This window comes from Musa acuminata, chromosome BXJ3-4 (genome assembly GCF_036884655.1).
Source record: "Musa acuminata AAA Group cultivar baxijiao chromosome BXJ3-4, Cavendish_Baxijiao_AAA, whole genome shotgun sequence".
Taxonomy (NCBI): domain Eukaryota; kingdom Viridiplantae; phylum Streptophyta; class Magnoliopsida; order Zingiberales; family Musaceae; genus Musa; species Musa acuminata.
Window position 1 is genome coordinate 25901546 of NC_088352.1, and position 13015 is coordinate 25914560.

Genomic DNA, 13015 nt, shown 5'->3' on the forward strand with positions numbered 1-13015 from the left:
AGACAACTTCTGCAGCTTTGCTCCGATGCATCAATCGCTTCTTCCGGCGAGTTTCCGGCCAACTTCCGTCGATCATCCGATAACCCTCGGTGATCCTTCTGCGGACATCCGGCATACTCCTAGACTTTGCGACGATCCACTTGGCGAGTTCCGACGAGCTTCGCTTGGCAAGCTTCTGGACTTCTCGGATCTGTTCTCGCTGAACCTCCGACGACCGTCCGAACTTCCGTCGAACTCTCGAACTCCCAACGTGATCATGATCTTGACTCCGGCGCAACACCTGCTGCTTGTCTTACTCTCATCGTAGTTAATCCTGCACACTTATCTCAACACATAGATTAGATAACAAATGACAATTGACTTCATCATCAAAATCCGAGATTCAACAGGAGGGGCTAAGGGCTTTGGTATTGCTGGTTGGGGAGCAACCCTAGTTCTTCCAGCTTCATGGTTCAATCGTTCCTTTTGAAATCATGCGAAAGAGATTGTCGGGCTTTAACTTCTCCCTGGATCTCTGGCTTCAAGCCCTCAAAGAAGGTCCCCAATAACTATTTTTGAGATCAATCATGAGTTTGATTAGATAACCTTTCAAACCTGGTTTGGTACTCTTGAATGGTGGAGGTTTGTCGGATCTTTGCTAGTTGTCCGTCAATGTTCTCATAATCGGTTGGTCCGAAGCGGATCAGCAATCATTCTTTAAATTGTCGCCATGAGAGGAGTCGATGAGTGTATTCAAACTAGTCAAACCAATGTATGGAATCCCCTTCAAGATGTATAGCTATAATTTTCACCATAGATGCGTCCGTGGTTTTGTGGTACCGAAAATATCGCTCTGCGCATGAGATCTAACCAATCAGATCTCCTTCTTCCCATCTAGTAAAGTCCACTCTCATGCATGGATAGTTGGGGTCAGTCATAGAGCCTCCCCTCTCTTAGAAGTCATCTCTTCGGGCTTGGTGTGATTGGTTAGAGCTCTCTCCTTGATGTGATTTCTTCGGGCTTGGTGGTCAGCCCAAACTGAGTTCGGTAAAGAGAGTCCGAATCTTATCATCCATTCGGGCCTCAAAGGCTTCGAATTTAACTTTGATTACCTCCTCAGATGTCATAGTATATGCCTCCAAATCTGTGATGTTAAGATCTCTCTTTTGTTGTCGGGTTAAAGACATGTATAAGTTGAGAGAAGTGATGATCGAAAGGGTTGCTGGATTGGTGGATGTAGGCTGCGGTTTAGGCTTGTTTTGTGGCTGTTTTGGGTGCAGTTTGAGGGTGTGGTTTAGTGAAGTTTTAGGGCTGTGGATGAAAGTTTTGGATCTGTGGTAGATGGCAGCAAAGGTTTGACAGAAATTAGTGGAAGTTGCTGCAAATATGTGCTGTCTTGTAAGAGCAGAATTATCGTCGACGAAACAGTGGATTCTCAATGAAATTTCCACCAAAAACTTGAGAGATTTGAGGAGGAAATTGATAGCAATATCTCAATTTATATGACAGCAAGGATGTCCAATTTAATTAAGAAAATTTTGACATTAATAGCAAGAAAATTAGTGCAAGTTGAGATAGCAGAATTCTCATCAAAAAATTTCAGCGGTTTACGATGAAAATTTGTAATAACACAAAATCATTTTTAAAGATGAATTTCTCAATAGATCAATCTTAGATGGAAGCTAAGATGATCTATAAAATGTATAAGAAATTTTATTCAAAAAAGATTGCAAATAGATGGGTTAAGGCAATAATATACGGCTGAAATTTTCTACAGCACAGATTTTCAAGTGTAGCAGATTGGATGTAAAAGATCAATAGTTTATATTAAGAATTTTTCGACTAAACTAAAGGAAAATCCACTATTAGGAAGTGTCAAAGCTATCATAAAAATTTTGTAGAGATTTAGATAGAAAAAACATAGTATCAAGATCAAATAATAAGTTCTATGCGGCTGAAATTTTATAGTGTAGATTTTCAAGTATAGCAGATTAGACATAAAAGATCAATGGTTTATATTGAGAATTTTTTGACAAAACCAAAGGAAAATATGCTGTTAGGAAGTGTCAAAACTGTCATAAAAATTTTGTAGAGATTTGGATAGAAAAAACATAGTAGCAAGATCAGACAATCTGTGCTATACGGTTGGAATTTTGCAATGTATCTTTCGTCGTAGAGATGAAAACTTTACGACGAAAAGTTTATGAAGCAATTTTAGAAAAAAAAAATTTATATTTTTGAATAAGGATAACTAAATTGCAGCAGCAATAAGATAGGAAACTAGAACCTATTGCAATTCACGAGGAGATCAAAGGATGATCCGTGGTGATGGAGATGACGACGAAATTTGACGATGATCTTTTAAGCAATTGTGGGAATTGCTTTGGGCGGCTGTGGAGGGTTGATAGATGGTTGTGGAAGGGCAGCGAGATGCTAAGAATGCTGCTCTGATACCAGGTGTTAGAACCCTTGCAGATTCTAAACTTGGGGTTGATCTCTTTAGGGGATCGGCCTTCTTGGAACTCTATAGGGGTTCCTCCCTCCAAGTTACTGCTCAAAGGCTGCAGAAAAGATTCATTTATTGCTTAGGTAGCCATGAAAGTGTATATGCATCAACATTCTCTTTCCCCTTTTTGTAAGTTATTTCATAATCATATCCAAGAAATTTTGTTACCCATTTTTGCTGCTCGGGGGAAGATATATTCTGCTCCAAAAAGTACTTGAGGCTTCTATGATCGGTTTTAATTTGAAATCGTTGGCCGATCAAGTAGGGTCAAAACAGTGGTTACGTTGCTTCCGCGCTTCCAACGTAGGATGATATGTTTGCCTTTGTAGTAGAATTTCATAATTAATTTGGAAAAGATCCAAGAGACAACACCTAGCATAGTCAGCTATTATATGCCAAGTACGGCCTCATAGTCATCAATTGGTAGGAGAAAGAAGTTGGTGATAATTTCTTAGTCTTGTAGTAATAGTTTCACCTACGGGCATCTTTGGTCGCACTTTACTAGCTTGCATATTTCAAAGAGAAAAAAAACTTGCTAGCTTGCATGTTCTAAAATGATGTAAAATTTGTTAACTTGCATATTGTAAGAAGATGTAAAATTTGCTAGCTTGCATAATGTAAAACTTGCTAAAATTGCTAGCTTGCTCATCTTAAAATAGAAGCAAAGTTTGCTAGCTTTCATATCTCAAGAAAATGCAAAAACATGCTATCTTGCACATATCAAAATATGCAAAAAATTTACTAACTTTCATATGTGAAAAACTTGCTAGCTTGCATGTTTAAAATTTGCTTTCTTACTAGCTTGCATATCTAAAAACTTACTAACTGCACTTCTCCTTTTTGTTGATGATAAAGGGGGAGAATGTATGATGATAATCATGCATATTATGCCTAAAATGATGATTTGAAATTATGTATGATGATTTGGATTCATGCATGTAATGATTTTGAATGATGTAGGAAATGATGAATGTAATGAATTGCTGCACATGATTATTTTGATATGGCATATTGATAGGGGGAGTTTAGTTAAACTCCATCATCAATTGGTTATCATCATCAAAAGGGGGAGATTGTTGAATCTCGAATTTTGATGATAAAATCAATTGATAAATTTGTGATTTAATATGTATTTTGAGTGACGCGGGACTAGCTTCGATCATGGAGAGATAATTTTGATTAAAACAGGAAGAATCAATGTTGGGCCAAAGTAGAACATGTCAGAAGATTAAATGTCGAGCCGAAGGATCGATCGATGTATCGGTAGAACACTTCGTGTCATTATTTCAGGTATCGAGCCAAGAAGATTGGACATTGCGCTAAGAAGATCAAATATTGCGGAAAGACAACATGTCGATTGGGCAATATGCTGAAGAAGAGGACGATGTGCCGAAGGGTCGGACAAAGCGTTGAATGAACCAATGACATATCAGACAACATATGATTAATGCTTTATAATAATTATCTAGATCAAACTAGTTTTAGATCTAATTGAGTCAGTATTGGAGTTAAATAATGTCAACTCAATTAGGGGCCAATTGGGCCTAAATTAGAGTTGAATTGGGCTTACTGTTTAGCCCATTCAGTGTCTTGTAGTAGGGTTTGACAGTGGCATCACCCAGACTAGCCTGTAGCACCGCTTAGACACAATCTTCAAGATTGTGTCAAGTGATGGTACCATCCAGACCCAATCTCCGAGGCTTTGTTAGACAGTGTACCGCTAGACTAGGTGGTAGTACCGCTTAGTGTTAGAGTGTCAGGCAGTAGTACCACCCAGTACTAGCGATGGTACTGCCAGTACCCCGAAGACCCGAGATGAGACTAGTTTTGGCTCTAAGTTTAAATCCATTTGGGGCCTATAAATATTTCTATCATCCCTGCTTAGTAAACACAAGAACTAAGAACAAAAACAAGGGAAAACTTTGTTGTAATCTTGTGAGAGTTCTCCTCCTTTAGTCTAAGTATTGATTTATATTTAAGAGAAGAGTGAGTGGGGTTGTAAAGGTTTCCTCCTGAGCTTGTCAAAAGGATAATAGAGTTATAAAGGTAGTGCTAGTCATAGGTGCCCTACAAGCCAATCATATGAGTGATGACACATGTGACTTAACATGCAATCTTTTTGCTTATTATTATTATTTGATATTTTATCACTTTATATTGCCTATTGCTTGAATATATTGTGATATCCATGGATCTATGCAATGGGAATCGGATCATGATAAGATCACGATAATAAGACCGATTCACCTTTAAACATATATCTTAAATAATCCCGGTCATAGGTTACTCAAGAAGGATATCGAAATAACAGGACAGACTAATGTGCTGTATACCTGTCCATATGATAGATGTAGTTGGTCTCATAGCTGCTCGTGTGGGGACACTAGGGATACAGTATAGGTGCTCATTGGAGAATGAGTTCACTGAATGATCCGCTTATGGAATGCAGGATGGTTGATGATACCTTATTGTCAGACAACGATTCCATCGTCCCAGTGGTGTATCTAGTCTTTAGACTTAGACACCAAGAATGTCCTGTATGAATACTTCATTCTTTGATATTGAACTTATAGGTTTGAGGTTCCAAATCTAGCACAATCGGTCATCGAGAATAGTAGCTAACTTTACGAGGACTATTGAGTGTCGATAGAGGATCATCCACTCTCGGTGTCATAAGAGGAATATCTCATATGTTTTTGCTCAAACAAATTCCTGGTTAGGATCATTCAAATTGAGAGAGAAAGAGTTCTCTGGGAGAATTCAATTAGAGCAAGACTCCAGCAGAAATCGTATAGGTCTGACAACACCATGCTCGGTATATGGTCTCTAGGATATTAGATAAATGAGGGATTATAGATATATGGTAACTGAGGATGGACATGTTCAATGGACTAGATTTCCCTGTATCATTTGGGGACTACGGGATAATGGTCTAGTACGTTTGTAGTCGATAAGTCGAGTGAATTATTATGGAGATAATAATTCACTAAGCCAGAAGGAGTTCTAACAGATATGACTCACTATCAACTCGATATTGGTCCTAAAGGGTCATATATATATGGTAGGCATTGCGATGAGTAGAGGTTTGGATATGAGATATTCGTTGGAGCCCCTATCTTATTGGATCCTATGGATGAGATATAATAAGAGCCAATGAGAGATTATTGGATAGAGATTGACTAATATAAGAGCCTTTTTGGGTTACCTCTCCTATTCTCCTCCCCTTCTCCTCCTCTAATAGCAGGCCTGGAGATTTGATGAGCACCATCGCAGCCCTACTATATGGATCACCGCTAGAGAGGAGAACACTTGATCTCCTTCACCCTCTCCTATAGATTTGTAGGGATTCAGGGATATACGATCTCCCTAGGTAACACTACTATCTCATGCATGGTTTTAAGTTTCATAGATTTTGGGCACCAATCTTTGTACGATGACGAACACATCTTTGAAAAATTGGAGATTTTATTTTTAATGTTCTTCCATTGTATATGTGATGTCGCCCTACCTAGATTTCTCTATAGATAGTTGGTACTCGCCCATTGAAAGAAGACCATTAGTAGATGTCGATGGCCTCAACGGAAGAGGAATCGATAGTGGATGTAGGTCACAATGACTGAACCACTATAAAACTTAGTTTACAATTCTTTCATGCTTTTCATTTATATTACAAACTGATTTACTTGCTTATTACTTTGACTATACTTATGAACGTGCACTCTAAGTCAAGCTCATTTTAGATATTGATTTTTATCGAATGTAATTTTTTAAATATGGCATTTTTATCGATAGCACTAACTCACCCCACACCCCCTCCCCCTCTCTTAGTACCGACTTGATCCTAATATATCGAATACCCAATATGGTAAGATTCATTAAGGTTAAGTTGATAGGGGGCCTCTATAAATAGGAGGGAACCAATGGGCCATGGGTTAGGTTCTTTTGGCTACCACCTTCTATTCTCCTCTCTCTCTTTCTTTCTTATACTGTAGCCCCTATTTAGGACGTGTGGACAACAAGAAGGGGCAGCCCTTTCTTGATTACGTGGTGCGCATGAGGAAGAGTTTTAGGTAGTGATTTGAGCAGCATCTTCGCAGCCCTTGTCATGTGGATCACCACTAGAGATGAGGGCATTTAAACTCTTTCATCCAATTCCATAGATCTGTATAAATTTAAGGATATACGATCTCCCTAGGTAATTCTCTTATGCATAGTTTTTCAGTTTTGTGGGTTTCTGCACACCAACCTTTGCATGATGAGAAACCTTATTTTTTGTGAGAATTCTGAGATTTTTATTTTTTATTCTTCCACTACGTATGTGTTGTTACCCTAGATTTCCCAACAATAGGGGATCTAGTGGATATCTCATATCTGAACCTCTACTCGTCGCAATACCTACTATATGTGTGTGACCCTCTAGGTCCAATATCGAGCTAGCCGTGAGTCATACTTGCCAGAACTCCTTCTAGCTCAGTGAACTATTATCTTCATAATGATTCATATGACGTATCGACTACAGACGTACTATGTCACTACGTTGCAGTCCCTAGATGATACGAGGGAATTCAATCCATTGGACCTATCTGTCCTTAGTTGTCATGTATCTATAATCCTTCATCCATTTAATATTCCAAATATCATTTACCAAGCATAGAGCTATCATGCTCATACAATTTCTACTCGAGTCTCGCTCTAATCGGATTTTCCTATAAAACTCTTTCTCTCTCAATCCGAATAACTCTAGCTATGGATTTGTTTGAGCAAGAATACATGAGATATTTCTCTCATGACATCGAGAGCGGATAATCCTCTATCGACACTCAATAGCCCTTGTAAGGTTAGCTACCACTCCCGACAATCAACTATGCTAGATCTAGAACTTTCAAACCTATAAGTTTAGTATCAAAGAGTGGAGTACTCATATAGGACATCCTTGATGTCTCAAGTTTAAGGACCAGATACATAACTATGACCATGGAATTGTTGTCTAACAATAAGGTATCATTAACCATCCAGCATTCTATGAGCGGATCAATCAGTAAATTCATTCTCCAATGAGCACCTGCACTATATCCCTAGTGTCCCCATATAAGTAGCTATGAGACTAGTACCTCCATCATATGGACGAGTATACAACACACTAGTCTATCCAATTATCTCGATGTCCTTCTCGAGTGACCTATGATTAAGATTATTTAGGGTCTGTATTTAAAGATGAATTGGTCTGATTATTGTGATCTCATCATGATTCGATTCTTATTGCATAAATCCATGGACATCACAATATACAATATATGCAATAAGCAATATAAAGTGAGAAAATATTAATAAATAATAAAAAAATATGTATCATGTCATACGTGTCATCACTCACGTGATTAGCTTTAGAGCACCTATGACTAGCACATTTCTCAAGAAATTCTCAGCTAATAACTTAAATGGATTAATAAAAACATTAGACCCATATAATGTTTCCTATGAAATTTTAAATATCCCTAACTCAAAGAATCCACAAATAAATAAATAGGTAAATCTTCTAAAGTTTGATCCTTTGGATTTTTGAGGTCCCAAGTATAGCCCTCACCGGTAATAAGCTTCCTCTAGCAACTAATTAAGAGTTAGGTTAGAAATTTGGACCGGGAGAAGTGCGGATTCATTATTCTAAATACCGATCAAATTGACCTAGCAGATGTGACTTTGTTGTAATGTGAGTGGAAAAACATCGCCACTTACACACTTTGATCGATGTCTTTTGTTTGGATTTGTATATTGACAACATTAGGAAGCTAAATGAATCTAACTAAAAACATCCTAATCCATATTAGGAACTCCCTTTTAACAATGAGTTCTATATTATGTATCGACTATTATTGTATTTTTCTTTTCTTTTATTTTATATATATAGGTGGTGGATTAGGCACTGAGTTGTATGTAATTTAGCAGTGACTGAAGAAGATTCTGAACTGACCAATGAACAACATTCTTGTTGTTTGTCGAGACATAAATCCTCAGCAAATCAGTGTACATCTCTCTTCCTTCTCCAAATTATCCACTGATTTCTGATTTCAGAGACAATGTTTTTTGTTTGTGTAAGACAAGTGAGCTTATCAGGCTTAAACATGTTGCTTGTTGCTCTCGGGTGATATCTATCATCTTCATAGAACTGGCAAATGGCTCAGAAGGGTAATAAACAAGCTGATATAAGCAAACACTCTATATTTACTACCACATGAAACATGAGTCCTAAGCTTGTAAACACTATCATAGCTACATGAGTCCTAAGCTTGGAATCTGATGAGTTAGATTCCAAATATCATCATGTAAAGTCGAAGATTCCATATATCATCATGTGAAGTTAAAGATTTGACGATGAGATTTCGAATCATCAAACCCAGTGGAGTGAGGTTGGGTTACATCCGCGAACTTGTTGATTTACTATTTAACCACTGCACGTAAATAATAAATCCCACTGAAATGTAGGACTGACCTTATTACTTCTTAAATAAATATATACATTAATTATTCCAGCTAGACTATATAACCATCACCATGTAACACGATGGGCACCTAATAAATTGATGTGTTGACAATGATGTCCCACCAATAGTGTCCACGTCAACACCATGTGACGATGACGTGGTAAGTGCATTGATGTTTTGACATTGATGTGGCACCAATAGCGTCCATGTTATCCCAAGATGTTTGACCATGGATCCTAAATTATCACATGTAAAATAGCATATCATTATCGAGTTGATGCCCCATCAAGATCCGATATAAATGTGGGATCATGTCAACAAATGTTACATCGACATAACATCGATATTAGTGTATTGATACATAGTACATCGATAAATATTTTAAAAGATTAAAAAAAAAAAAAAAAAAGATACTAATGAAAGAAATATACAAAGGAGCAAATGTTACATCGACATAACATCAATCGATATTAGTGTATTGATACATAGTACATCGATAAATATTTTAAAAGATTAAAAAAAAAAAAAAAAAAGATACTAACGAAAGAAATATACGAAGGAGCAAATGTTACATCGACATAACATCAATCGATATTAGTGTATTGATACATAGTACATCGATAAATATTTTAGAAGATTAAAAAAAAAGAAAGAAAAAGATACAAAGAAATATACGAAGGAGGTAAATGATTGCAAACGATGATGACCACGTCAAATGAAATGACGACATCAAATGAAACGTGAGCTCCGGTTTAAAGTTTTATTTTATTTTTTTTATTGTGTTGAATCAGACCGTCCAAATCGAGAGAGTGATTCGTGTGTACCGATCGAAGCGAAATAGAGAACATTGATTCAAATAATTTTAAATTATAAATCATAGATCACACAAGGCCAGTGAAACTGCAAAATTCTGATAGATAGTAGCACAGATTCTTAAGGTTGATTCTAATATTTGAGAAGGGAATGATGTTCTTAAGGTTGAGTCGATTGTTGAGATTACAAATGAGCACCAATTTAACAAGAATGAAAAAGTAGGAAAAGAAGGGCATTCAACAGTAGCAGATGTTGGATGAGGTGAGATGAGGGCCTTTCATTTACATGAGCAGGGATCATTACCAGCTAGCAGATGAGAGAGAGAGAGAGAGAGAGAGAGAGAGTTGTTTCTTAGGCCAAGAGCCAGAAGTTCTTCTGCCACCGAGTGCTGATCAAGTAGCCACCCACTCCTCTCCTCTGCTTCCGCACTGCAAGCGTCAGGCAATCGGCGTTGCTGATGCACTGCTCCACAAACTCCTCGCTGCTGCTCCGCAACAGGCTGCGAAGTTTCACGAGCAAAGGGAATTGGAGATGTCTCGGTGTTGTTGATCCAACACACACACACACAGAGAGAGAGAGAGAGAGAGAGAGGGTGTGTGTGTCCTTGATCTTACCAAGAGAGTGGAGACGGCTTGCATTGACCCAACACCAGAACGGAAGCCTCCAGCTTCCTCACTTGGCTGAGCACAGTTGCCAGCTTGGGTCCCTGAATGACCAGTGCTTCCACCTCCACCTACTCATCAGATTTCAAAGCAAAAGAGATCAACAACAAGGAAGAAAACAACAAGGGAGGGGACCATGATCGAGTGGACACCTCGGACTTGCAGGCCTTGCACAGGGTGCCAAGAGATTTTGCGAGGTTGGGAACATCATCCTCTCCTCCACCCCTGTGGTGGTGGTGGTGGTGTTGGTGGGGATCGGGAGGAACAACATGGAGAAGGGTTAGGAGGTCGCCCTTGTTAGCCACATGGGTCAACGCCCACATCATGGCATGCTTGGCCCTCGCGCTGTGGTCGATCACCACAAGCACTCTCTTCTTGGCCACCATCCCACCGCCGGTCTCCCCCCACCAGCTCGGGGCCTCCTCCCTCTCCCTCCGGCTCTTCCTCCCCCACCTCCTCGACCCCCTCGCCGACTTGGAGCTCCATCCCTCACCGCCACCGCTCGGTTGCCTCAGAAAAGAATTCCCGTATCCACCGCTCCCCATGACTCAAACGAGTGCGCGCAGTTCCTGGAACGAGCAGGCCGATCATGGGGATGCAGAGCACGTAGCATAGCAGCTTAAAAAGTAGGGTAGGGTGGGAAATGGACAAAGAGTCTTTCAAGAGAAGTGGGAGAGGGTCACGGGAAAGCCAAGACTGGAGAAACACATGTGATGAATCTGGCTCTCGGCTTTAAATGATTTGCAATTGGAATCCATTTCCGGTCACAGGATTTGAGAGAACCGATCCATCTCACGTTCAGCACATCACGCCACACCAATAAACAAAAGTCGAGCTGATGTCTTTAGAGAGAGGAACACAGCAGGAGAGAAGACACCGACGCACCCGAGCATTACGCTGCGCGATTCCTGGCTTCACGGGTGCAACTTGCCGGCCATCTTCCGAAGCGCATGGCGTCACTGTTACTGCTGTCTCATTCGCCATTGTTTAACCCTTGGAAGGGTGCCTTCGGAAGCAGAACCTTTCGCTGACACAAGCTTTGTTGACGAGAGAGGCAGGCATCATTAGATGGCAAGGTTCCAAACGAGGGAAGAGGATGAACAGCTCCTGCAATGAAATGCCCCGGATTGGGAGGACTAAATGTCTCCAACGCATTCTAAGATTGAGAACAAGTCATATCACACACACACACATTTCTATAAATTTAAATCAAAATTATTAAGTCGATTATCAGAAAATCATATTCATAGAGTGAATCGTTCCGATTCTCATATGTAAAATTTATGTCATCAGTTCCAGTATTTTTAGCATCTCCACTGAAACAAACAAATTGACTCAAACACATAAACCAAGTGATATAATATAATATAATATAATATATATATAAAGATTTCAAATAAATATCATTATTAGTTTAAGAATAATAACAATCAAATAAAAAAAACTTTTTTTTAATATGCTTATAATATTTTTGATACCTTCATCAAAACACAATCAATATATTCATAAACGTTGTAACTAAAACAAATGAAATTAAGACTCACTCAATAAAGCTAACTCATATATAAAATAATAATAATTTCAAATATATATATCCTTATTAGTTAAGGAAATAAGAACAAGCAAATAGGAAGACCTTCTTTGGGATCAGGGAAGAAGGAAGATGGAGCTGAGCTGGCTGAAGAAGCATGCATTGAGTGGTCCTCTTCTTCCTCGGTATATGGTCAAGGCATCTGCCATTGATGGAAGTGAGACCTGCAGGCTAAAGGACACTGCCCACTTGAGACTTAGATCGGCCCCTCAACTGAAGGCTGTGTACCTGGTTTGAAACAAGTTAAATCAGATTTAAGTACCATATTCGAATGCATACTAATCCAATTAGTCATGTCTGGATTCTGGTTTATTAATATTATCATCAGCCTGGACAATGATGATAGATATTCTTCTTAATGTATATATCTTTTTAATTCCTGCTACAAAAATGATCTTTAGTTTCCTATGACCATAGTTACAAATGTCTAATAACATGATACGTGTTGTATTAATTTATATTTTAATGAATCAAAAAGATTTTAATTATCCCAACTGAAAGATCCAATCGAGACTTTTTCTTTCCACTTAATCCTTCCAACACCAATAAATTCACACTAATGCTTGCTAAACTACATCTTTTCCGATAATATCTTTCCAATGCTTAGATCGACTTGGACAAATTGACTAGCTTTTTTTATTAAAAAACAAAATTGTGAACATACTTAAGAGGCACTTTTTATAATAGATTTGCACAACTTTTCTTCTTCTTTTTTTGGATAAAAAGTTGCTCCGACTTAACTCCCATCGTGGGACACCAAATTTAACTGCACAAGGATGAAATGTTGACCACCTAGGTGTCAGTTATATTATAATACCACTATCATTATTCCTATGAGAAAAAGGACTTCATCCTTCATTACCATCAACAGCATCATTGTGAGGACAAAGCTTCATCATTCGCTACCAAGGTGTCGACCATGTTATAATACCTCTATCATTATTCCTACGAGAAATGGACTTCATCCTTCCTTACCATCAACAGC

The 13015-nt window shown here is 38.5% G+C and overlaps 1 protein-coding gene across 1 annotated transcript; it reads right to left on the bottom strand.

Annotated features, from left to right (window-relative positions):
* Positions 1-9892: 9892 nt before the first annotated feature.
* On the bottom strand, positions 9893-11546 carry LOC135637298 (uncharacterized). Its single transcript, XM_065149944.1, has 4 exons — positions 11325-11546; positions 10592-11008; positions 10392-10510; positions 9893-10276 (listed from the first exon to the last, which is right to left on the bottom strand). The coding sequence occupies exons 2-4, from the start codon at positions 10982-10984 to the stop codon at positions 10129-10131; spliced, it is 660 nt and encodes a 219-aa protein (XP_065006016.1). The 5' UTR covers positions 10985-11008; positions 11325-11546; the 3' UTR covers positions 9893-10128.
* Positions 11547-13015: the final 1469 nt, after the last annotated feature.